Here is a 24,966-nt window from a genome sequence, read left to right as displayed (position 1 = left end):
GACAAACCACTGCAGTTAGGTTTTTCCAAGAAAAAACAAAAATCTGTAGGTAACAGAAAAAAAAAGTTGTCAATGGTACAACAGGAACAAAAAGAAAATAAAGGAAAAAAAATCTACACACAAGAAATATGAACACCTGGCTCCTTCTGTACCCAACAAGAAAAGGCGTTTCTCTTAAATTTTACACGTTCATATTTTTAAATATACAATTCTTAAATGTCGTCTTTACAGAGCCAGCTATGCGTTTTTAAGGGGTGCATTCCATCTGTGCTTAAAAAAAAAATAAAATAAAACGAGACAGGAGGGGCTTAAAGTGTTTCTTACAATGCTGGTTTTGGGCTTTACAACCAAGCAGTTCCTGCTTTTAACCACCGGAAGGCGACAGAGTGGAGCGCGATGAGGGCGAGTGGGAAGGCAGGGAGAGAGGAAGGAGGTGTGTAAAGAGGAAGGAGGTGTGTAAAGAGGAAGGAGGTGTGTGCGTGTTTGTGTTTCGAGGAATGACTGACAAACTATTAAAGGGGCGAGGAGGGAGAAAAAGTGTTTTGTGAGATTCGAGAGTTATTAAGCTACGCAAAACAGGCGATCCTGAGAAAGCTGCGACAGTAAGTTCCAACTCTCAAGATTAAAGAGACGATTTTGTTTTTTCTCCATTTATTTTCAACAGATGTCGTTTTGCAGATTTTTTTTAAAGTTTTATTATACAAGATCTGCAAAAAAAAAAAAAAAAAAAACAGATTTACTGTCCTCCAACCAAACTAAGTGAGAAAGAATTGTGTAAACTTGGAAATACTGCTTTTTTTAATTATTATTTTGTTGTTGCACTATAGGATTGTAGAAGGAACTACCACGAAGCTCTGAGAAAACATCTTTTCATCTAATTCAATACATAGCGGTGCAGTTCCTCTCCAAGCAACTTCATTTAAAACAACCCTCCTTAGCCCAGACGGAAAAAGAAAACAAAAAAAAAAAAATACAGAAGTGGGGAGAAAAGACGTAGTTTCCGCTTTTCAAATTCATCTTAAAACCCAATTTTACATCTCCCACTTCAAGACAGGCAACAAAAAGCAGGCAGTGAACAGGTAGAAAAGCCGAACAGCCTCAAACGTAAAGGGAGACGGTTTAAAAAAAAAACAAAACAAAAAAACCCTAAAATGTACAACAAAAATAAACAGTCAGGAGGAAATTGGTGCAGTTTATTTTTCCTTTGAAGAATAATCTGTCAGCTGCAGCGAGATCCTGTGTCGCTGAAGACGTAGTGCCGGTGCGGAGCTGCAGAGGTGTCCAGGCGGGTGTTAAAGAGTGATGAACGCAACACACGCATACAAGCAAGCACGCACACCCACACAGCCTCGCACACAAACACGCACTCACACGGTTGGTTACAGTCTGTGGTTATGGTTTGTTAAAGTGGGAAAGGGGGAGGGAGGAAGGATCTGAGGAAGATGAGGAGAACGAAGAGGAGGAAGGGTCGGGAGGGGGGGCTGGGGGCGGAGGGGTCAGGCTGCTTTAGTTGTGGATCTTGATTGCTTTCTCCAGGTATGTGTAGCGACCTCTCTTTGGAGCTTTGTTGAAATGATCCAACCCTAGCCAGGGCCGCGGGTGGGACATGTTACCTGTGGAGGACAAGATGCCAGAGAGGGTGTGAGGCACCTCGGCTGCCTGCCCGATTAAAAAACAAACAAAAAAAAAGAGACACAAAAACATCTTCTGGAAATACAACATCATGAAAATGTATTTCAGAGCAAAACAAGGCCTCATCACCAGCATCAACTCGAATTAAAGACATTTTAAGACGCAAACAAGACAACTAGCTAGCAAGTGCATATTAGCAGCTACAGCTAGTTAGCGGTAGCATCAACTGCTTGAGTCACACAGTACGTTACGTGCGACTCAAAGTTCTGCCTCACAGAAAAGCCTGACAAGAAAAATAAACTAGATGTAAGAATAAATAGTCCACTTTTTTTTCTCATACTTGCACACATTTGGAAAATCATAAAAGCAAAACCAAGGCTTTTCTAAAGAGTTATTAGCAACCTTTGTCTCCCCCAGGCTCCCGTTTTCCATCAGCCAGAGCCTTTTTCACAAGTTCTGTTAATGCTTAAAATAGGAAGTTTATTGGCAGAGCATCACTCTAAATAATCTCCCAAGTTTAATAAATGACCACACCAATAATTATTGACCACATGTAATTAACTGTTTGAAATCCCGAAATACCGCTCTAACATTTGGTCTCCCTTTCATTATATTTGGGGGGGAAAAAAAGAAAAAAGCTTGTTTAGAGGTCACCTAAAATCCTTTAAACCTATTTGTGACAGAACGTGGTCGAACTAATAACGCAGGGCAGCTTTCAGTTGCTCAAATGTTACTGAGAGTTCTTTGTGGGGAGAAAATCCCCTTTGAACTTTAGTGACCTCAAACCCAAAACTCATGTACATGGAGCCGTTTGTATATTATTGTGATGCTTAACATCCTGGACTGTGGATATTCCTGCACAGCTGCCGGCACTGGAAGAATCTCAGCGACAGGAAATACCTGGCTGTGGCTCAAAGTCCTTCAGGTTGACCTCGTACTCGTCTTCGGTGATGTACTGATGCCGGCCCATCATCACAATCGCAAACTTAAACTTGGAAAAGAAAAAACAAACAAAAAAAAAACAACACAAAAATAAATAACAAAGAAAAAATTATCTTTTTTTTTTTTTTTTCTTAACCCCCCCTCCAAGAAAAACAACATGACACCACACCTTCTCAAATTCTTTCTCCTGGATGTCCAGCATGGTCTGGATCCTCCTCATCACCTCCCTAAACGGCTCCCCCTGCAGGGAGGATGCAGAAGTTTAAGTCACTTGATGAAGGAGAACAATCTGGCAAACATTTGACACGAAGCGGCGCCACATGCCTGTCTGATCTTGAGCAAGAAGGGAATCCCAAAGGTGCCAAAGACTTCCTTGTGGAAGTGAGCGACTGGGATCAACATCTCAGTGTCCTTGTCCAAGTCCACCTGGTCCAAAGGAATCTCCTAAATGTACAAAATGGGATTATTATTCTTTTGTGTGTGTGTGTGAAATAATTCCGGGTTGTATTTATTCTGCAGCTGGAATATTAGAAGAACCAAAGCAGCACTAATGTGATTCTAAAGAAGCAAACTGAACCGGGCGCATCAGGGCTGACAGCTCTGCAGCGGAGACGCAGCTCAAGGAGGCGAAGCGGCTAAAAATACACACACCTCCCAAACACACTTACCTCTATTCTAAAGGTGCGACTGGCAGCAGGAGATAAACATTCTAGCAGCTCGTCCTCCTGGTGAACCCCGATGATTTTATAGCTTACTATCTCTAACAGCCTGCAGGCAGGGGAGACAGAAGAGAGTTTGATGTGAAGCCGCAGCTGTTCGATCGCTTTCAAACTGTGAGATACAAGAAATGTCGATGAATTGAAGACGACAGCATAGTCATTAAAAAGGTGGAAAATATTCTTGTGGTTCTTTTGTTTTTATTTCAAGGTTTTTTAGGCCAAAGTTTTCATTTTGGTCTAGAAAGACCTCCATCAGCTGAACACGTTAAATAATACATATAAGGTTAAATATGTATCCTTCAGCATTTTGATTGGTGTTTAAATCAAACCAAGTCTAGAGCTAAGGCAAAAATAAAACAATTAGAGACCTGTTTTTATTTCTCCCCCCAATTTATACATATTTTGCAGTTAGTAACTCAAATGGCAAAAGGATCCAAGAGACTCACAGAAACCCAGGCTGTGATGTTAAGAATAAATAAATGTCCTTAACTCACTAAGTAACACTCAGTAACAAAAGACATAAAGATGTCAAGATCCCCAACTTATATTTTTCCAGACTTATCCAGTGGGAAATAAAAATAAAAGATGTTCAGTCTAGTAAATGTCATGGGAGAGAAGATTTAATATTCGACGAGACTGCAACAACTTCAAATGTCACACCAAATAATGACCGACCTCCACTTTGATTTTTATTCCAAAAAAAAAAAAAAAAGTTTTCAAAATATTTGGAAATAAAAGACTAGAGTAGCGGCTGCACCTCTGTGTGCAAAATGAGCCACTCAGGGGAAGTTGTTTCTCTTAAGCCGCTGTGTGTGAGAGACCAGTCTTACTTCTTAAAAAAAAAAGATAATTAGCTGTAAACCTAAAAAAATTACAATGTGAGTGAAGTTAACAAAGACCAAATCGGGGCACCTGACTGAATGTCGATTGTTTCTTGATTATTAATCCTGGCAAAATAAACAATACTACAGAAATATAATCCAGCTGATCAAGTTTGTACTTTTTCTAGTTTTAGACAATCGGTGATAAATACCTGGGCTTCTCAGAGCCGTTTTCAGACAGCTCCACTGCCTTTTTACATTCTTCCAAAAGGTCCCGTACACAGCCATGTTTGTCAGGGTACAGGGTGATCTCCTGCAATAGAAGTGTGCGAGAAAAAACAAACAAACATTTGACCAATTGTATAACGACACAGACATATTGCATTTTTAGTTGCATGTGGCTTACCTCCTCTCTGAACTGGCTGTTGAGCCATATGCATTTAAAACTCCTCCTGTTCTCAAAGTCTGTTATCTTCATCTTCAACTGCGAGCACAGGAAGAGGAAAACACGTTTTTATTCCATCGTAAAGGCCGCCTGTGATGCACCTCTTTCCACTAACGTTTGTACAAATCTAAAAAGGATTTGACCCAAACGTGATCATCAGAGTTAAAAAAAAAAATGTGGCAATTCCCCAGAACGTTTTATTTTCTCTCTTTCCTAGCTGCTAGGCTACAGGTGGTTCACATTGTACCAAACGAAAAGCTAGACTTTAAAACAGGGCAATTAAATATATAACTACAATAGGATTAGACTGATTATGTACTTAAAAACACACCGGGCTCTCGTATTTTCTAACTTTAGCTGATTGGTGTAAGCCTCCTGAGGTAAGCCCGAAATCTACCATCAACCCACTGAACTGCATCCGAGTGCGAAAGCAGACCAGCGGGCGACGACACCTTCACGACAAACGGAAAACAGAGTTTTAACACGTCTTTCTAGCCAATGGAATTCAGAAAAATGTCTTTTGAAATCCGAATTTGATGGTGGGGGAATAAACTGAAGGCACAAATGTGGCTCATCGATATAGAACAATTAGAAAGAAAGAAATCAAACATCCAAGCATTCCCACCTGCTGGTAGTAAAGCTTCTTGGGCTGCCGAGGCTTGAAGAATTGCAGCAGGTCTCGCAGTGTCCCATCATAGTTGTGTCTGAGAGGATTCCCTGGACCGTCCCTGTACCTGGCCACCACACCACCAGGCAGGGGGGGCAGGGCGGTGAAGGGAAGGAAGGACGGATGGGGAAAGATGGGAGAGGGCGCGGGGGGAGTCATGGAGGAGAGAAGATGTGTAAGTTGGCATGGAGAGAAAGATGCACAGAAGAGTGAGAGGGAGGAGTTAAAAGAGGAAAACAAAGAGAGAGGTGGAGGGGGGACAGGTTACACAACATTTCTCACAGCTGGAAATGACCAAACAGCAAGTCCAAGACCCAACTCAATTAAGACAATTAAGATTATCTGGATATTGTAGATCATCTAAATCAAGCTTTTTGACCCGGAAAAAAAATTGGGAAATTTAAACTACTTCTAGGCGACGAAATTCAATAAATTAAAAAGGCAAACATTTGTTTATTGGGGTTTTTTTTTTTGGCGTCTTATTTTACTTGCTCTACCATAAAGCTTATTTGTTATTAAATCTGTACATCACAAAAGAGCCAGGACATAAAAAGGCGCTGAAATTTAAAAAGCATCTTAAAAATGGTCTGTTGGAAAGTCAAAAGGTCAACGCGGAGCATATGGAAAGATGTACAGCTTTTAAGGGTGTGTCCTGTGCAGTGTTTGTGTTTTTTATCCCAGTTTTTATTATTGTGCTCAACATCAACCTGCCAATGGGACAAGAGATGGAAATTAGCCACCTGGCTATAATTTAAATATTCATTAATAGGCATTGCCCCATTTAAAAAACAAAACTTGTACTGTTGCCGTAACTGTTGAATAAAAAAATATAATTTTCAAAAATTTGGGGTTATTTCTTTTTCCATCTTAGTATTCTTTTATTACCATTGTTGACTTGTGGTTGGAGACCGAATAAAAGGGCAATAAATTGGCCCAACCTGATTGAAATATTTGTAACTTTTACTCCAGCGAAAATTGCAACAGGTCAAATGACTGGATTAAATATATAAAAAAAAACAATCGATGGACCAACAAACAAATTTAACCCCTACCTAAATATAATCTAAGACATTTTACAGCTTTAGATTTATATGACGATAACGCTTTGTTTATGTTTTATCAATTCATTTATAGCACATTCTATACTTGATTAATTATTGTGTGTCAGTGTGTGGATGGGACAAGCCTCCTACCCCTGGGACTTGAAGAACTGCAGCAGCATTGGATCTGTGTTCAACCTCTGTGCGACTGTCTTGGCCACCTGACAAAAACACACACATTACAAGTCGGTTAGAGCCTGCCAGGCAGCATCTATGTCAGGCACCTCAAGCAAATCAGATGAATACAGAAAGAAGTAAAGATCAGATTTATACGTCAACCAGAAAACATCACATATCCTTGCATCAATAAGAACATTTTCAAAAGTGCGAGCTGTACTTTAACACCCGAGAAGAGTTCAACTTCGATTAAACAAGTAAATTTAACTTTGATATTGTTAAACATCCTTAAGATTTTCACTCAATTTAGCTGTATGAAGGGATGAAAAGAGGTCACCCCTCAATTCAGGCAGCATTAATCAAGCCGAGCGACCACACCTGAAAATAGTTCATGCGGTTCGAGAGCGTGACCACAAAGCCAGGGTCGTTGTGGATGGTCTTGTCACAGAAAATGACATCAACTCGGTGGTACAGATCCCGGAAATAGTCCTTTGCTGTGGGCAGCTCGCTGCTGTCGTTCTCTGGGTCGTCCCTGTGCGGAAGCGGCAAGAGAACGAGATTAAAGCGCCGCTCACATAGCAACAAACCGTACGGATCGATTAGAGACACATCGGTCCATCAGGAGCAAAGTTGTCTCTGTTTTATCTGGATAGAATCAGTCAAAGCCAAAAGAGGCAATCACACACACATGCCTAAAATCAGAACAATTTCACCTTAAAAGATGAACATAGTGAAAGATGACCGCAGCTTTTCTGCTTTAAAAAAACTGGAGTAGGGAGCAAGTATCCAAACACATGTTCCTAAACATGTTCCTAAACCTGCTTTATGTCGAAACTCCCCACTTTCCCAGGCTAAAATTTTCAGATTTCTTGTTCTATTCCAGCCTTAAAGTACAGGTCTGAAATATCAAACTGAATTTATTGTGAATATTTCTACAGTTTAAAACATGTAATATGTAAAAACTATAACATGTAAACAAGGAAGGAAGGACGGATGGGAAGGGGGAACATAGGATGGAAAGAATGGAGGGATAAAGGATAGGAAGGAAAAAGCACAAAAGGAATGATAAAAAATGAGAGTAAAATAGGAAAGAAAGAAGAAGGGTAAGATAAGCAAAATAAATGAAGGACACAAAGGATGGAATGAAAAAAAGCATAAAAGAAGGAAAGGTAAAAGAACAGAAGACAAAAAAGGATACAGGAAAACTAAAAAGACAAAAAGGAAAAGAAAAACAGGAAGGAATGCAAAATAGCAAGAAAAAAAGCTAAAGACAAATTATGACTTGGCAGATAAAAATATGGACAGAGAGATGGACCAGTGTAGGAAGGACAGATGGACGGACAGTTGGAGACACCTTGTAGGCAACTCCAGAATTTTCCTGCGTTAAATTCGGGGAATGTTTTTCTCCAGACTCCTTTCTATTCCCACACACATCCAGATCTGGCACATGTCTAAAGCCAAACCCCCCTCTCTTCCACGCTGCATGGAAACAACATTCTGACCCGGGTTTACGGCTGGAAAACGCCACTGATCGAAATAAACGGCAGAACTCACTTCTGGAAGACAATTATGTCCCCGTCCATGAGCTCGTCCAGGGCCTTGTCCAGAGAGACATCGTAGTCCTGAATCCGCTCTGTTAGGTTGGGCTTTACTTCCTGCAGCAACGAAATCATCATCAAAGCAGAATGAAGTCAAACCGGTGGAAACCTGGTGAAAATCCAAACCGAGCGCCACAAACAGAGCTCACCTCATAGAGGATAAGGCTAGTTTCCTGCTGAAACCCTGCTCTCTCACACATGACTGGCAGCAAGTCTCCTGGGTAGAGCAGAACAAATTGCTTTAGTACAAAATAAAAGACATTAGAGAGCAACGTCCAGAGATATTCTTACTTATTTTGCAGGATATAGGTGTGTAGATATGTCCACAATAATTTAAGCTTCTGGTTTTGGGGTCGTACATCTTCAAGAACAACATGACATCATCTAAATAAAAAAAGCAACAAAAAAAAAGCATATTAATTTAAAGAAGATACATATTAACCAACTGAGTTAATAAAGTTCAACTGCAGACCAATTTAATAAATTAGAATAAAAAAGGCCCTTCATTTCAGAATCACTCAGTGAAACACATGTAGATTAATTACACAGAGATCAAAAGCCTTTATGTTTGTTAATTATTGGTAATTTTCCATTTACAGATGATAGAAACATAATGTTTAAAATTAGAATATTACATCAAATCAATAAAATGAATGTTTTTCGAAAAAAAGTGGTTGTTGTTTTCAAAAGATACTTTAAAGACTCATTGGAATGTATAATCCTCTTGATCATTGATGTTTTAAAGTATAAAAATCAAATTAATTGATAACAAAGAGGGCCAACCTTCTCTATTGAATTTGATTAAACACTCTTAGAGACCCTGATGTATTTATATGCAATGTTTTCTCGTTACTTAAGGATGTGTGATTGGATGATAGACATGAGTAAAACTCACGGTCTTTGTCGAACTTGGGTAACGTGGCTCCGCTGGCTGCCAACTCTGGATCCACAGTCTCCAGAAATATTGTCCAGGGGTTTTCATTGTCACTCAAGTCGATCATCTAATAAAAAAACAAACAAAACAAAAAACATTCAAAATGGTGACCTTTTATCATAGTTTGAGGCATTTCCCAAAGAATAAATATATAAATGTGCAGCAAATATTTATTCCTCTGGGAAAAAAAAAGTCTGCATTCACATTTATGTGTCATTTATTACAATTATTCATATTGCTCTCACTGGTCCAAGAACAAAACACTGATGTAACAAAAAAAAAGACCTTTAAAAAAACTCTTTATATCAGTTACAGATCAATAAGTCATCGAACCATTAGGAATGATAAATATTCACTACATTGAAACGATCCAAATAGATTGTGCTAAAGTAAATAACATTTCTGCTTGAATTAAATGTTTAAATAAAATATACTAAGAAACCTCTAAAAAAATATTCCTACATTTTCTGGAACTTAGCAAATGTAAATAATTTTGGTTATTCTAACCGACCAAAAGAAAAGTTTAGCCTGTCAGACAAAGAGGGAAAGAAAAATTATTATTTATTATTTGTGTTTTAATTAGGTGCATGAAATCATCTGTAAAATAACATTTTCCAAATGCATGCTTTTAATCAAACGCTAAATGGCACTTTAGTACAAACTATGCAGTTTGAATATCAAGCACTTTCCAAACCTTGAAAACACTCAATTGAATTTCAAACCCTGATTTGAACAACTGCAGCCTGGTTTGTCCTTTAAATACCGAACAACAACACGGGAGCATATTTCTGAAGATCAATGTTTGATCAAAGTGGCGACGCAACAATATCAAGAATTTTTATTTGTGGTTTTTAGTTGCATCTTTAAAAACACTTCCTCCTAAATCAGGACGACTAGAAGCATGTGACTCGAACAAGACCTGAAAATACACCCAGAAAACCCTTTCCAAAGCAAACACGTACCGATTTGTTGCAATCGGCCTCGTAGTCAAGCATGGCGGGTCGCTTGGTTCCGTTACTGCGGGCCTGCATGGGCCAAAGCCTCATCTGGTCCTGTGGGAAACCCTGTAGCACAAAAATGCTCAACTTTAGAATCCTTTACAGAGAAATGTTGTAGTTGTTGATAAGACAGAAGGAAAGAACGTTACAGTAACTGTTTGTGCACTTTTTTTCCCTTCTGACAGTTTAGATTCTACTTTGTAGGCAAACAGAAAAAACGACAAGTCTTAACCTTCAACCAGTTGTTATTTTTGGCAGCGCTATGAGTAAAGACAGAACTACTTTAACCTGCAGGGTAAATTACCGTACTTTCCGGACTATAGAGCACACCTACAAATTAAAAACAACAAAACAAAAAAAAATAAATAAAAACAAAAACTGGAACCATACATATATAAGCCGCTGGTATCCCCACCGCTCTCTGCTTTTCTCCAGAGGGCAGCATCCGAATAAATCTGCTGGATTTATTAAGGATGCAGTCCTCCGTCTCCAAAGCCGAACCATAGTTTCGTTCACGCCGACCTTACATACAGCGGCTCCATTTCCCTCCTGTACTGCCAGATCGATAGCCCTCGACTTAAAAGCTGCATCATGAGTTCAAAAACAATTCTCCGTCGTGACTGCTGTTAGCATGTGCTTGTAATAAATTAAAATTAGCACTTTCTTCTTTGATTTCCAATTTTGTCTTCCAATGATTGCTAAAGAGCTCCCTGGCAGTTGAAGAAAACTCCACAGAAAAGCCACACAGGGCTATAAGCTGGATGGTACAAAGTGTGGGGGAAAAGTCGCAGCTTATAGTCTGAAAAATACGGTAAGTTCCACCTTGACGTGATTTTAAAAGGCAACAAATACCGGCATGATTTAGAGGTTCAGCATTTTTGTGCAAAAGGAATTTTGTGGTTTTGATTTAGAGAATATATTACGGTAAAAGAAGCTTTTATGTTTTGTGCAAATCTGCACCTCAGACGAACATGAGCAACTCACCATGGTTTGGGACAGGTTCTGGACAAACTCCTGCAGGGTGGAGCTTTTCAGGATTTTGAAGACTGTGTACTTTACTTTCTCTTCATCGTACATATCATTGCCCTGATGTCCACAGAACTGGTCCTCTGTCACCATCTAGATGTAGAAGATAGATAGTTATATATAGAATAAGAACGACGGAACAAAAAAGGTCTGAATGTTTAGTATTTTACACATTAATAAGGCCAGAAGAATAACGTCATCTGAGAGCTGACTAGGTCTGCATGTGATCTAATATTGACATAAAACTGAGAAAAAGCTATTTTATAATATTTCCAAGAATGTTTTTTATTTCTCCGTTTTATTTATTACATTCTAGATCACAATAACAAATTTTGCTGGATGATAAATAGTCACATTATTTATTTTTAACGATAATGTTGCTCTTTTGTGGCTCCTTTCAAGTAATATTGATAATGGCAAAATAATGCAAGTTGAATCCTCTCAAAGACCAACACGCTTTAACTTTGTAAAGAACACTAACAGTGGAGCTGAGTGATATTTTAAATATCCAAAATAAAAACACAACAACCAAAAAGAATAAACCAAAATAAAATAAAAACCACACACATCTGAAACCACAATTAAAATGGTTTATGATGTCTAAACAAAGTTACCCTTCAAAGTAGAAACTATTGCACTGATGTTTATCATGCGTTTGGAAAAAAAAACAATGCTTTTAAACAATTATTTGCTTTTATTTGTTCCGCTTTTTTTATTCATTTGTACTTTCATTCAAAAACAAAAATCTGATTTTACATCCCGTGGCAGAAAAATAATAGCAGTAAAACAAACCAGTTTTAACTCTTTCCCTGCAGAAGTAAAATATTTAAACCAAGTTGCCCCTTAAAGTAGAAGTGGTTTAAATAATCACACAAACTCATGCGAGGCAAAAAAGTCAACAAATAAACATGAAATATTTTAGTTTGGGCTGGGAGCAGACCCCAAAGTATTAAACTAAAACCCTGCATGGACTTGAAGAAAAAAACTTCACAAGTTCCAGCCGCAGATCAGATTGAAAATGGCAAATTTGTTACCGAAACGCTACAAAACCAACCAAAATAATCACTCAAATTTCTTCCATCTAATAAGTGGTAAACAAACATGAGAGCACTTTTAATTACAGCCACATTCATCTAAACACTCATACACACCAATGGACAGGTCAAGTATTAAGCTGGAATCGAACCCACAACCTTCTGATTGTCCCAGAAAGACCAATGATTTCAAGCTACAGAGATAAAAGTAAAACACTGCTTTTATTTTTCCCTGAAACTTGTATTCCACACATCTTGTTCATGATGACATCCACATTTTCTTCACGTCTAACCACTAAACCTCCTCAACTTTTGGCATCCAGCAGGCTGAGCGCACTACTGCCAAAGCACAGAGTGAACCAAGGACAATATTCCAAATGGTCGTTTGAAATATTAATACTGCAGAGGCTTAGATTAAATCAGAAAAAGTTGTTGTGATTGATCGCGCAGCCCCAACACAGACGGGGGAGTTCCTACATACTGCATAAAACCTCCTTGGTGGTTTCCTACCTGAACCTGCATGTAGAGGTGCGCCTCTTGGCGTTCCTTCCTCTTCTGTGCTTCCACCCTCTTCTCCTCCTGCAGACGCTCCACTAGCTGCTGGGGGATGTCCCCATCAGTCATCGGCTGGAGAACCTCACCTGAGTTAAAAAAAGAAGAAAGAAATTACATCCATCAACCAAACTCCCTCGAGGCTTTCGACTTGATTTCCCCCCAGAAGGGTTTCACTCACTGAGCTTGGATTCACGGATGTAGACCAGCATGTACGCGTTAGTGCAGTGGCGGACCGACAGGTCGTCGTCGTGCCCGCCATAGTTGTGTTCTATGGCCTCCTCCTTGGTGCACCGCGACACTACGTCATCATCGAACTTACACCACTGCAGCGGACAATTAAGTGATGGGGGGTCAGGCCAGGAGGGGGTCACACCTCTATGTGCAGGTTTTTGTATCAATACCCATTGAACTGTTTCACATATTGTCACTTTACAAATAAAATCTATGTTTTACAGGAATTTTGTGTCACAGACCAACACAAGGGACTGCATTATAGAAGTGCACAGATTACACTTTTGTGGCCAACAGCCAATCTTAAAAAAAAAAAAAGAGAAAAAACAAAATGTGTCTTTCAGTTTATGGAACAGTTCTGACAATGAGAATAAACAATCCATTTCAAATCTTTTTCTGCATTTAGAAAGAAATCCTTATAATGGAGGATTATCATGGCATTAAATAATCTGATGTTTTATGCATTTGAAATATGGCTGGTAGCGGTGCTTTGAGTTCAATTGCTAACTGCAGCGGTAGAAACACGTGGTGCCTCCAGGCTTCAGCAAGTCGAATTTAAGGCCTAGACTTATTTCATTTGAGTTTGGATGAAATGTATGGTTTTATATGGTCTTGCTGACTCATAAGAGTTGGCAACAGAAGTGAACCAGTGGCAAAAATTGACATCATCATACAGCCAACTAGTGATGCATTTGCACTTACCCCTAATGACACAACAAAGCTATCCAGCAAGCGAAGATATCTTAGCAGTTAGGGTTAGGCTTGACTCACAGGAAACAACAATGCATCCGACTGAAACTTTTGACTGACAAAAAAACGTCAGAAAAGAAAAAACTACATTTGAGCTTAAACAGCCGTGCCACGACAAAATTTAAGACCTGAGATTTGTGTATTGACAGCAAAAAATTTTTTAGATGAATTTAAGACATTTTAAGTTTTAGGTGGATATATTTAAGACTTTTAAAGGATGTGCGGACACCCCGAAGCAAGTACCATGAGGGAAAGTTCCTAAAGTGGCGCAAACACTGATATTGAGTTCAGGAGTCAGTCTGATAAGTTGTCATTGACCACTAAGTGTGCTCTTTTATCTTTCAAGTACAATGTGTAAAGTTGAATGTCTTTTAATGATTTAGACTAATTTAATTTGCCTCAAATGTTGGGACATTTTTGTTGGAAAAAAGACATCCAAAAACATCCCCTTGTTGAGTATTTTTCTTCGGTTGCAGAATGATTTGTATTAATAGATAATATCTGACCAAAACTTTTCTCAGTTCTAAATTGGCCACATTTTATTATATTGCTGGGATGTAATGAAATGAAATTATTGATTAAAAACTGTAAATGAGGAATAAACGACACATCTTTAAGCATATTGAAAACCGTAAATTGAGAGACAAGAGTCTCTGACTTGAATTTCTGTCGAAGCAGTGCAGGTGCAATCCCGTGTCCTGGTCTGTTACAACAAGGAGCATGAATACGTTTGCCATTTTTTGTCTCATAATGCTTTAATTTTAACGTCACAAAATAGACGTAATATGTGGAACAGATCTAAAGCTTTAAAGCCTTATTACATGCAGCATAAACAAAACCCCATACCCACAGAAATTTTGGTGAAAAAGTGCATAAAAAAATTTGTCCTCACAATTGGTTCCTTGACACTCACTTTGCCGTCTCCTTTGGGGTTAAGATAGACGACGTAGTGACCGCCGTGGTTGTCCCCGCTGTGCACCAACACGGCGTGTAGAATATAGTTTGCGGGGTCCTTGGAGTCTGGCCTCTGCAGGAATTCGTCCAGAGGTAACTGGTCGGGAAACTCGAATCTGCGAAGACGGGAGGAATCAGAGTGGGAAATGATCGACAAGTTAGCATCAGCACGCATGTCAAAGAAGAAACCAAGATGTGGTATTTAGGGAGGAAACCAAGTGATCGATCATGCAGGAATATGACGGGGGGGAAACATCACAACGACCTTCAGCATTCTCATTTGGTTTTATTCCATTCGCTTTCATCTTTCAAAGAAAGACGACTGACAAGAAATAATCTGAGCGGAGACCATTCCTGCCATCGCAGGACGTAGGTGGAGTCGGGCTGTGCTTTTCTCTCTGTTCACACTTTTCTGGAAATAAGCGGCACCCTTTAACCTAAAGTAATATGGAGCAGACGCTCTAAAATTATACCCTGGCATCAGCCACTGGTACATTGTGAGGCTGGAAATGATCCACTTTGAGGAGGGCTTTTTTTTGTGAAGCGATGCACGAATAAACCCAGTAGAAAAGACACGGGAGACGGAAAAAGAAAAAAAAAAAGAAGTCACGCTTTACCTGTCATTAATCTTAATATTTTGGTCAGTCTGTGGGTCATACATGAACCTCATCAGCTGCAGGTGAAGGATTGGAGGGAAAGTAAGGAACTTCACACCCTTTTCTGCCTCCTGCAAAACAAAATTACATGTTAAGACATTTGCATGGAAGATTTACTGATGGATTTTGTTGTGGTGTTGGTTTGAAAGTGATACAGGAGACAAACTAAATCAATGGTGTTGGAAATATTTTTAATTAGACAAATTAAAACTTAAACTTTCATTTTGTAAAGAGTACCTTATGGAAATAGCAGATATTTGAAGTATCAAAACTTAAAATATGATAACCAGAAACAACAATAATAAAAAATTGGCTTAGTCAAAGCCCAGACCTAAAGCAACTGGAAGTCAGGCAAGATTTGAAATGAATGCTCATAATCTTACATAGAAAAATGGCAATTGTTCTTTAAAATTCACTCCTAAATCATTTTACTTCCTTCAGGAAATCCCAGCACAACACATTAAAGTTTGTGGTTGTACAGATAAAATGTGAGGGGGAAAATATGATTTTTTTGCATGTTGCAAAAAGGTGTGAATAGCAGCCATGAGCCAAAACTAGAAGACTTACTTGAAGACCGTGCTCTCCTGCGTCGTACTTGTTGTCTCCGTCTAGCTGTTCAGTCGCAACATAATCTTTAAATGACTCGAATACTAGGAACAAGATCAAATTAGGAGGGAAAAAAATATATTAATTTCTTGATTCCTTTTCACTTTACTACCAATTTTAGTGAAATAAAAATTTTAAAAAGAAATAAAAAAAACTTTGTTACGTAAATCCTAACAAGTAGAAATAAAAAAAACTTAACCGTCTTGCTACTTAACTGTTTTTCTTTCCTTTTATGCTAAGCTGGATGTCGTAGTAGTCCTCTATCCGCTCAGACCGGTAGTCCACATGCTTACACTGGATATATGACTGAGGAAAAAACACAAACGGGTCAGAACGCGTTCTGCAGGACGGGTAAAAATAATCGTTCTCATAGGATTATGTCGTCATTTAACGCGCTTCTATTTTTAAACCTATACTGTCCAAAAAAAAAAAAAAAAACATTTGAAACCACGTTAGTCTGCTTCCTGTCGGCTTGTTTACAAAATTACACGTTTGGCTCAAAACCTGAAACAGACGAAACAAGAGAAACTTGGGTCAAACGTACCACCATCTTTCCTCTGAACAGCTTGGGGATGGTTCCTTCAACACAAGTTCCTTTCATCTTGTTCTCCACGTTGTCCAGCAGCTGCAACACAGACGGCATGATGCATTTCAGGAAATACTCAGCTAACATCCAGGGATACTTATAGAGACTGACGAGGAAACTTACAACTCTGCACAGCTCCTGTACATCGTGCTGCATGAAGCTATCCAGTGTTTCCCATCTGAGCATTAAAAATACACAAAAAGATTGGTTAGACATGAAATCCAAATGGTTGTCTTAGATTTCACTCACAAAAAGTCAAATCTACAAACATAAAATGCTTGTTTTTAGTTTATATATATATTTAGATTTTTTTTTTTTTAAATCTACCCAAAAGACTTTGTGAGTTTCTTGGTGCCGACTGGTTTGTCGCTGTGTTGCAGTTCGTAGAAAACCCTCTGCAGCGCCAGGGGAACGCTCTTGGATGAGTCGTCGCCTTCTGTGGGCATCATGTACACCGCCTACAAAATGAACAAGTTTAGACAGCAATATTTTAAGACAGAGGTTGTTTCTTAATGAGATAAAACATTCAAATCCCCCAAACTTTCATGCAGTTGAAAGAATATGGCTCAAATCTGAGAAATAGAATTTTGCGTGATAAAAACAAGAAAATGTGGATTCTTCTTTACGTGTTTATGCTAAAACAATGAAGAGATTCCAGGAAAAAGCCGTACCCGTCGTAACTGGTTAGTGAAGAACAGTGTCTGTAGCAGGCTATTCATGTAACAAGTTGCTCCCTGGTTCTTCAGTCCAACATAGCCTGTGTGTTTCTTGGAGTCCCAGCTGGTTTAATCAGGCAAAAAAATTAAAAATAAAAGACTCATAATCAGAGTTTCAGTTCAAAAAGATGCAAGTAAAGCTCAGCAGAGGGAGAAATCTGCTTACGCGACTCCATGTGGAGCGTCTGCCTGGACGTAGACTTCAAACGTGACTTTGTCGTCATCAATAAAGCCTCGCTCCGGATCCGTTACATCCTGTAATATAAAAGCAAGAGGGCGTAAATTCAAACGACAAACTAAATTAAACTGAGCAAACATGCATCACCCAGCAGTTAACAGGGAAACAAGCAGCTGAAAATTTCATTTCCGCGTACTGTCTGTATAGATGCTGCGTCATAAAAGCAAATATTACATCGTCTGTTACACTCTCGTTTTGTGTCGGAACATAATGGGAAATGTTAAGAAAAATATTTTTTGAAACATCAAACTTTCCGAACTATTAGCGCTCGTCTGGTTTGCATACTTACACTCCAAGACATGAAGTTAGAGAAGCCCCAATCGTTTTCCTTGTGGAAGAATAGGTGACTGATCCTGCGGCTGAACGATTTCTCGTCGTCTTTGTAGTTAATGATTTTTAGCATGGCCTGAGCATGGCAAGACCACGACCTGGAACGGAAACAGCAGGATTACTTCCCAAACACTGAAACACAACCTTAAAAGAGAGAATCTATGTATTCTTTTTTTTGTTGTTTTCTTGTAGTGCGATTATAAACAGGAGACGAGAACGTTCCCGCACTTTTCCTCCACTTATAAGCGCTTAACGGATTTTGTGAAGAACAAAGAAAAATCTTGTGTCAATGTCTACTTTTTAAAAAAATTAAGGAGCTACATATAGATCATGTACACTAGTTATTGGATAAATGTAATCATAAAGTAACAATATTATCTAAAATCTGACAGCCCCCAATCACCACCAACCAAATATAATACAAAAACAACTCCTGAGCGAGAGAGGATGGAACCAAAGTCACATACGTGGAGTCTGACTCTGCGTTGCACTGCAGGAAGAAGCCGACGCTTTTCTGGTGAGGCCGGTCGGGGTAGAACCGCGGCATCACCATTATCTTCCACGGCAGGTTCCGGACGAAGCAGGCCGGGCTGAGAACGGACTCGCTGAGGCGACTGAAGCGCTCCACGACGAACCGGAAGGTCGCCTCCGATCTCCAGCTGGTGTCTGCGAGGAGACAACGGGCAAGAGAGGACAAAATATAAAAACTGTAGGGACTCTGACTGACCCCAGACTGAAACAGTGAGGGAGGAGAAAGTTGAGTCTAAATGCATTTTCTCACATTCACTATAAACTAGGTGGCTTCAACACACAGCCCTGGTTCAGGCCTGTAAATGTTCAAATATATTCACAGTCCTCAAAGCAGACCTAAGAAAAACAGGGGTGTTGGATTCAAAAAGCTGGAAGCAAACTTTTAATTTAAATGACTAATGTTAAATTAAAGTAATCTGTACAAACGTAAACAGACTGGTATTGTGATCTTGTACACTTTGGATATCGATTTGTTTGCACAATGAGGATATTTATTACAATGTACTTAAAAACAGACTACGGTAGCTAAACCAGGGCAGATAACCAACATAATACCTCTTTTGTTCAGTTTGCAGAATGTCTGCAGATCTCACAAGTCAAAGACCATTATGTCCTGTATCACAACAGAAATGTAGCCTATTTTGCTTCTATTACATAGTAATTGAAAGCTTTTTTGCCCTGAAAACATGAAGCATCGTACTGATTAGCAACAGAAGTGAGTGACTGTCAGACAAAAGCTGTTCGTAGAACTGCTGATAAATTTACACTTATTAATAATAGGTGGAAAAGAGCTAGATAGCTTGCAAGGGTATATTAGCAGGTAGTTAGCGGTAGCCTCAACTGCTTTGAGTCACAACTGTCTTGTTTTGCCTGACAGAAAAGTCTCACGAGAAATAGATACCATATAGAATTTATGAGAGTAAATAGTCCTGCCATCACAAAATTTTAGACTTGTTTTTTTTATGCACTTTTTTTTTTTGTACAAATTTGATATACTTTAAAGCTTTAGTTTTGATACATGCATCAAAGACTTTTTAAGAATGTAATTGTAGAGACATAAAGTGATGTGTTTAATGTACACTGCTTAGAGGAAATCAGAGAAAGGGTAGAGACAGATGCTTGGATGCATAAGTAGAAACAAAAAATTGAGAGAAAGTAGAGAAACAAAACCAACAGGTCTCATACAAAATCAGCAATAAAGAAAAACACTGATTTGCTCAACTTTAAAAAAAATTTGTTACGGTCAAAGAAAAAAAAAATCAAAATTATACAATCTCAAAGTATTTCTCAAAGTATCATCTGTTAGCATGAGCGTTCATCCTCCTCACCGTCCTCCATATCCTCCTCTGTGTTGTTGTGACCGTCTGCCATGGCCACGTTACCGTTGATCACCGGGTTGGCCGGGATTCTTGGAGGGTCATCTGTCTCCCCAGCTGCGAAAAGGGAAGAAAAAAAAGTTGACCACGCTGCATGGGTAAATAGAGAAATAGAAACCATCAGAAAAACATTTGTGCATCATAAACAATGTGCTAGATTGTTTTGTTTTTTTCTCCCACTATTTAGTACTTTTACTAAAACCTGTGAACATAACACATTCTATCCAGTGTTTTTTTTTTCTGTTTAGCTGCAACTCCTGGTCAGGACAAAACAAAATATGTTCCAAGTGTTACACCCTGTTGGGAAACAACCATGCAGAGGCAACACGACAAATGTTTCCCTATATGTGTGTGTGTGTGTGTGTGTGTAGACAACTTGATCTCATCAGGAAGAATGTGTGCGTCGCTTCAAGGAGGGAATACAAATCAGGAGAGGATGACAATGATGATACGGTTTCTTAAACATATCCCTAGGTGCGTGACATCTCTTCTTCTGCTGAGTTTTGTTTGTTTTTCTGCACACGCTGCTCTGAGCGTTGAGCGCCACCAGTCAATCTGGTAACATGACTGAAGCGTGCCTTCAAGAGGCTGACCTGGTTTCCCCCAAGTGGATTACACCACATTAATGGAGTCTGTCAGTCAGGTGCATGACAAGTTTGTCCCGCTTATGGCAGGAGTCTCGCCTGGAACCCATAAAGGTTTCTGCTTAAGAATCCAACAGACAGCCTCTCATTTTTTTACTGACTGCAGGGAAGAAAAATAAAGTCATTACTACTACTTAGAAATGTATTGCCACATAGCGGAACAGTGAAATGTCTAAAGGGCAGCTTTGATTTAAAAACAAAACATTCTCAGGAAGCGTGTTCACAGGTTCAGGAAAACAAAAGCTTTCTGACCTTCCTAAATGTTTTAGGAAAAGACACAGCATTAAAAGTAATGGGGAAAAATTGTTCCGATGAAGATAGCGCGCAACATTTAGGTAATTTCAAATATCAACACTCATCTGCGCTTCGTAATCATGAATTATAAGCACATGCTTCTTGTTGCGATCAAGTTATTTCTATACATTTTTAACCATATAACGCCCCCATTGAGATAGTGATTTCCTAACAAGGGGATGCTTGAAAACCCAGAAAAAACAACTAGAATGAAAAATAAAAACAGGCAACAACAATGCTTCTATGATTTTTTTTTCACCCTTTCACCAATTTGAAAAATAAATATGGGCTCAATTTAGTTGTGACTTGTAAAACCAGGTAAGTAAATTATGTCTATGAAATAATCTACAAATACAACTTTTCTTGAATAGTTAAAGCGTTTCACTATTTTTTCCTCTTAAAATTCAACTACAAAGTTTGATATATGGAGGTAGTGACCAATATAAACCCAACGAGAAAAATATTTTTATAGTCTCAAAATAAAACAAAAAACTTGTTTACCAAAAAAAAAAAAAAAAAAACAAGGTCAGTCAAATTATTGTAACTAATTCACCTCTTAAAACACTTTTGATGTCAGTACAAAGCTATTCTGGTCGTTAAGATAAAAAAGCATTGGCGCTTCACAAACAACACTATGGAGATTTTTAAAATTATAATTGACAGGACAAAAAATCCTGGTTACTAAGGTTGCTCATTTTTACACTTCCAGATTAATACAATTTAGGAATTAGGCAATGCTTGAAAAAAAAATCTGGAAATAAAATATTTTTTTCTTATTGCATACATATTCAAAGCTGGGAAACAGTGAAAGCAAGCAGCTCAATAGAAACTAAGCAGAGATCTTGCTCTCAACGTGAACGCATCATAGTTCACCTGTGGTGATATAGATAAATGACTGTGGGATAAAACTGTAACCAACTGTAACTAAGACATAGCACAGCAAATAATAGCAATGTGTCAGAATAAACCAAAGAAAATGTTAGACAATTTGTTCTCACACTTGTAAGGAGGGTATAATGCCAAAAAGGGGCTGACTAGTAAATGCACCTGCTGCTAGTGAGACAACTATTAAAAAAACAATGATTAATACTGCAAATAATGAACAGACACGCTTAGTCACTGTAAAACAGAATACAGTAACAGGTATTGCGTGCGTTACACGATCATCATTAATGTGTGTTAGATTAGATAAGAGTTAAATCACTGAGGCTAAATGACGCAGCGAGGCTCTCTTAAAGAGTCTGAACGGACGCTAAAGTTGACATCGATAAGAGAAAAAGGAAAAGTAGCAATTATGCTGTTGGTATGCGTGGGAAATGGTCCCCGCACGTTTCAATCGCTCGTCTCGACTGCAAATCGATCTAACAAAAACAGATCATTAAAAATGGCGAGAGCTCCCAGCCGTTTGGTCCTCCATACAATGAAGCAGCAAATCCCCGCGCTGCCCCCTGAGTGGGCCTGGCTTACCGCACCACTAACAACAGTTACTTTTCAGCTCTGGCAAACGGCTCTTCTGAAGCTCCGTTAAACGTACAAAGCAACGGATTTATCCGGGAGGTTGAACTGCTGTGGGGGTTTGAAACCGTTACATTGAAACGTAAAACGACAAAAGTGCATGTATCGCGGTGAACACAAGCTGGTACTGACGCATCTGCGTTCCCGTTAGCCACCTAGCAACCAGTAGCAACAAAATGATCCGCGGGTCCTTATTAGCAACATTAGCTGTACACACAAACACGAACGAGCACGCTAAATCCAATACGAGGTGAAACATGCAAGAAGACGTCATCGCCGTAGGATAGGAATTGAGAAAAACGCATAAAGAAATCCCCACCGGTTTAGCTACCAAGGCCCAAACGCTCTAGCAGAATCGAAAAGGCCACCATTTTGGAACGCCACACACCCCCCTCCGTTAGCATAAGCTAACTAGCATGCTAACCAGCGATGACACAAAACGAACTGGGCCTCGAAGCTAATTTACCCGTTTAGAATTGCTTGTCGCGCAAACTGTGTTCATTGCGTTTGGGAGCCTTATAAAGAGACAAAGAAATAATGTACTTTCTCTGACTACGTAACTAAGTTTAATAAAATGCTAATTTATGTAATTGCGGAACATTTCACTGTGCAAATAGCAGCCTTAAATTCAAGCACGCTACTAGCACTCATCCTCTTCAGGCTAGCAATGCTACCTATCGAATAGTTATAAACGATAGAGTGGCAAACTACAGTTTAATCACAGAAACATTGACGGACAATGCAGACAGGTATTTTTATCTGTGAAGTTCATCCCGGGTACTACACTGAAGACGGATTAATTTACCGTGAAATGGATTCATGTGATTTGTAAAACTAAACAACGTTGTTTACAAATCTTTAGTTTATCGATGATCAACACGACCTGAAATCTAGAGATTGTGTCCCCATTCTGCACGACGTTTAATTAATAAACCGCATCAGATCGCTCGTCACAGCAGCGGCGGCGGCGACAACCGAACGGCAAGAGAAATGCGGTAGCCGAGCCGAATGAATGATTTATACGGCCAATCTGCAGGTTTAAAAGACAGCCGAACCAATTGGGCTTTATTTGCAAGCAACTTCTAGGTGAAAACGTCGGAAGATAAATTAAACAAAGTTTGCTTATAACGCAAAATGAGGTCAGCTCCGCGCGAGTCTGCTGCAACGGGCGCACAATCAGCAGAAATCCAACCGGCTATCCCAGCCAGCCTCGGGCCTTGTTTACTGTAATGTTGCGCTCGGACTGCACCAAGAAAACTTCACTTATTTGCCATGCAGCAGGGGTGGGGAGAAAAAGTCAAGCATTTTGCAAATAAGTCCGTTCACCCTTCTTACCTTCCATCTCCATGTCCTCTGGTTCGCTGAGCTGCTGCTCGCCGGCTTTCTGCTGCTGCTGCTGCGTATGGTGGTGGTTCATGTTGGCAGCTGCTGTTGTGATGCGGTGCTCTCTCCTATCTCCGTCACCCTCGATCTTGTCCGGGGCAGTCTCGGCGGGGAACCGGCTTCTGGGCTGCTGGTGCGGTGTGGCGGCGGGATGCGGAGGTGGGGTGGACAGGTCGAGCCTCGGCGGCCGGGCCTGCTCTGATGCGACCTCGGCCTTGTCCGCTGTCAGCGCCGGGGAGTGAGGAGGGGAGGTCAGCTGGGGAGCGGGTAGAGAAACGCGGACGTATTTGCTCGCTATTCGCCCAATCTCGGCGCTTTTGGTGGGTACAAGTCCCTGGCTGACGGCGGGGGATTGGGACTCCGAGGGACGAAGACCCGTTGAAACGAACTAAATCAATCCGGTTCAACCCCGGGAAACGAGAGGCAAATACCCCGTTTGCAGCTAGCGTTCAGCTACCTGACACTAGGCAGCCAAAAGGTAATACAGCTGCAACAATAAAAACAATGGCTCATTTGCTGGGACACAATTAGCAGGTCTGCCAGCGGTATTCCCAGTCCGCCTGCTCCTCCGATTGCCCAACGACCGGGGGAGAAGGAAGGGAGAAGCTATCCATTCAAACCAGTTTCCACTAATGCTGATTTGGAAGTTCACGGAGACAAGAGTTACCAGGGCCTCGACATGAAACTACTCCCATCAAAAAAAACGCCCCTAAAACGATCAACGACACGACGCGGCTCCTCGCTGCATTTTTAAACTAACCTCTCGACTGTTTCTGAGGAATGTGCCCGGTCATACGATGCTGTGCGGCGGCTCTCGACCCGCTCCTCCCGTGGTTTGTGATGTGTTGGGTCTGAGGGAAATCTCAAAATGGCGGCCGCGCTCTTCTCTGAAATGTCACATCCGCATGGTGATCCAAACACGAGCCCATCCCCGGCGAGGTTTTCATCTGTGTTAACTCATATGGGCCCGGCATGTTCCTCGCATATTGGACATATTACACAAAAGTGCATTTATGACCTGAAAAAAAACTAGCACTAATAATACAATAATAATAATAATAGTAATAATAATAATAATAAACGTTTATCCACATTTTTGACAGAGCGTGCTGTGGGGAAAAAAACGACTAACTTCGAAGTAATGACACATCTTTTTTGAAACAAAACTTTTGATAATATTCGTGGCTCCTTCCCAAGGCATAAGCAAACTTAGCTGCTGCTGAGGCCAGCAGAGGGAGCCAAAGAGCACTCTGTTTTCTCGTCCTCAATGTTTGGTTTGTCTAAGAACACCTGAACATTGAGAACGAGAAAACAGAGTGCTCTTAACTGAGTTGTTGCAAAGAGAAACAACAGTTGGATTCATTAGGTATTGAAATGCTAATTGCTTTTAGCAATACATCACCGTAACAATTATTTTTGCCTCATGTTGTGCTGTAAAGATAAATATTCGCAAATCAATATAGCCTACTACAATGTGTGAACCCTTGGTGCATTCTGTTAGAAGTCCTGATAAACTTTGTGTTACATGGAAGCCATGTTAGATATTAAACTCATCGATGCTAGGAGAC

At 39.8% G+C, this 24,966-nt stretch overlaps 1 protein-coding gene across 10 annotated transcripts; it reads right to left on the bottom strand.

The window, feature by feature from the left end:
- Nucleotides 1-1,179: 1,179 nt before the first annotated feature.
- Nucleotides 1,180-24,459, bottom strand: usp7 (ubiquitin specific peptidase 7 (herpes virus-associated)). 10 transcript variants are annotated; one of them, XM_055035664.1, is made up of 32 exons: nucleotides 24,159-24,459; nucleotides 23,351-23,620; nucleotides 19,515-19,619; nucleotides 18,123-18,321; nucleotides 17,615-17,753; nucleotides 17,254-17,342; nucleotides 17,043-17,151; nucleotides 16,699-16,829; nucleotides 16,495-16,549; nucleotides 16,330-16,410; nucleotides 16,001-16,091; nucleotides 15,747-15,829; nucleotides 15,141-15,250; nucleotides 14,462-14,639; nucleotides 12,767-12,911; nucleotides 12,544-12,674; nucleotides 10,958-11,092; nucleotides 9,938-10,039; nucleotides 8,937-9,042; nucleotides 8,333-8,425; nucleotides 8,191-8,258; nucleotides 7,998-8,098; nucleotides 6,822-6,975; nucleotides 6,420-6,487; nucleotides 5,185-5,287; nucleotides 4,521-4,598; nucleotides 4,327-4,427; nucleotides 3,243-3,342; nucleotides 2,899-3,018; nucleotides 2,744-2,815; nucleotides 2,533-2,623; nucleotides 1,180-1,613 (listed from the first exon to the last, which is right to left on the bottom strand). In XM_055035664.1, the coding sequence occupies exons 1-32, from the start codon at nucleotides 24,190-24,192 to the stop codon at nucleotides 1,507-1,509; spliced, it is 3,549 nt and encodes a 1,182-aa protein (XP_054891639.1). In that variant the 5' UTR covers nucleotides 24,193-24,459; the 3' UTR covers nucleotides 1,180-1,506. The 10 variants fall into 10 exon arrangements, with proteins under 10 accessions (XP_054891639.1, XP_054891640.1, XP_054891642.1 ...); XM_055035665.1 differs by having other exon boundaries at nucleotides 5,185-5,293; nucleotides 14,483-14,639; XM_055035667.1 differs by having other exon boundaries at nucleotides 5,185-5,293; nucleotides 23,351-23,654; nucleotides 24,159-24,458.
- Between the last annotated feature and the right edge of the window lie 507 nt (nucleotides 24,460-24,966).

The sequence above is a fragment of the Poeciliopsis prolifica genome, unplaced genomic scaffold (genome assembly GCF_027474105.1).
Source record: "Poeciliopsis prolifica strain line A6 unplaced genomic scaffold, Auburn_PproV2 SCAFFOLD010, whole genome shotgun sequence".
Lineage (NCBI taxonomy): Eukaryota > Metazoa > Chordata > Actinopteri > Cyprinodontiformes > Poeciliidae > Poeciliopsis > Poeciliopsis prolifica.
The sequence above is the reverse complement of the archived record's forward strand: the minus strand, read 5'-3'. Positions and strand labels throughout refer to the sequence as shown.